The sequence below is a fragment of the Charadrius vociferus genome, unplaced genomic scaffold (genome assembly GCF_000708025.1).
Source record: "Charadrius vociferus isolate BGI_N301 unplaced genomic scaffold, ASM70802v2 scaffold569, whole genome shotgun sequence".
NCBI classification, from domain to species: domain Eukaryota; kingdom Metazoa; phylum Chordata; class Aves; order Charadriiformes; family Charadriidae; genus Charadrius; species Charadrius vociferus.
In genome coordinates, this window is record NW_009650175.1 from 1 (window position 1) to 1,246 (window position 1,246).

A 1,246-nucleotide genomic window follows, 5' to 3' on the forward strand; every position below is an offset into this window, starting at 1 on the left:
CGGCTGTAACTGGAGCTTAACTGGTAAATGCCTGAAATTCCAGGTTAATAACCCAGCGCGGGGACAAGGCGAGGGCTGTGTGCGCGGCGGGAGGTTGTCGGCTTAAGGGGGGGGCTCGGGCTCGGCCGCAGCACCGATTCCCAGCTTAGTGCCGAATCAGCTGTGCCGAGGGACAGCGGCTCCGGAAGGAAGGGCCGTGCCGTGCCGCCCTGACGGCCTCTCGCCCTCTCTGTCCCCCCTCCACCAGATAAAATCTGCGACCAGATCAGCGATGCCGTCCTGGACGCCCACCTCAAACAGGACCCTGACGCCAAGGTGGCCTGCGGTGAGTCGCTCCCCAGGGACGTGGGGTGACGCCGGCGCTGGGGGGGATGACGCCGGCGCTGATGTCCTTCTCCTTTCCCTCAGAAACGGTGGCAAAGACGGGGATGATCCTGCTGGCAGGGGAGATCACATCCCGGGCTGCTGTCGACTACCAGAAGGTGGTCCGGGACACCATCAAGCACATCGGTTATGACGATTCCTCCAAAGGTACGTGCCCCGGGGGGGTCACCGGCTCGCTGCCGGCACAGGGTTCGGCATGCCCGGCTCACCGCAGCCTCCGCTCTGCCCCAGGCTTCGACTACAAGACGTGCAACGTGCTGGTGGCCCTCGAGCAGCAGTCGCCCGACATCGCTCAGGGCGTCCACCTGGACCGCAGTGAGGAGGACATCGGCGCCGGGGACCAGGTGAGTCCTCGTGCCCGCGTGAGCCGCTGCGGTGTTTGCCGGAGGAATCGTGGCTTCATCGCCGCCTCCCTCTGCCGCAGGGCCTGATGTTCGGCTATGCCACGGACGAGACGGAGGAGTGCATGCCTCTCACCATTGTCCTGGCCCACAAGCTGAACGCCAAACTGGCCGAACTGCGGCGTAACGGCACCTTGCCATGGCTTCGCCCCGACTCCAAAACGCAGGTGAGGCTCCCTCAGGGCTCCCCAAAACCCCTTCGCTGAGTCCCCAAACCTCTCTGACCCGCTGTTTTTCCCGTCCCTGGCAGGTGACGGTGCAGTACATGCAGGACCGCGGCGCCGTCATCCCCATCCGGGTGCACACCATCGTCATCTCGGTGCAGCACGACGAGGAGGTGTGCCTGGACGAGATGCGGGACGCGCTGAAGGAGAAGGTCATCAAAGCAGTGGTGCCAGCCAAGTACCTGGACGACGACACCATCTACCACCTCCAGCCCAGCGGTCGCTTCGTCATCGGCG

General features: G+C 64.8%; 1 protein-coding gene across 1 annotated transcript in view; it reads left to right on the forward strand.

Moving 5' to 3' along the window:
* The first annotated feature begins 249 nt into the window (after positions 1-249).
* The window catches only part of LOC104293221 (S-adenosylmethionine synthase), a 1,952-nt gene continuing 955 nt past the window's right edge, over positions 250-1,246 (forward strand). Inside the window, exons 1-5 of the mRNA XM_009892711.1 lie at positions 250-325; positions 409-531; positions 616-728; positions 809-952; positions 1,036-1,243. Coding sequence (XP_009891013.1) covers positions 429-531; positions 616-728; positions 809-952; positions 1,036-1,243 — 568 coding nt within the window. The 5' untranslated portion in view covers positions 250-325; positions 409-428. The remainder of the gene's footprint in view (positions 326-408; positions 532-615; positions 729-808; positions 953-1,035; positions 1,244-1,246) is intronic.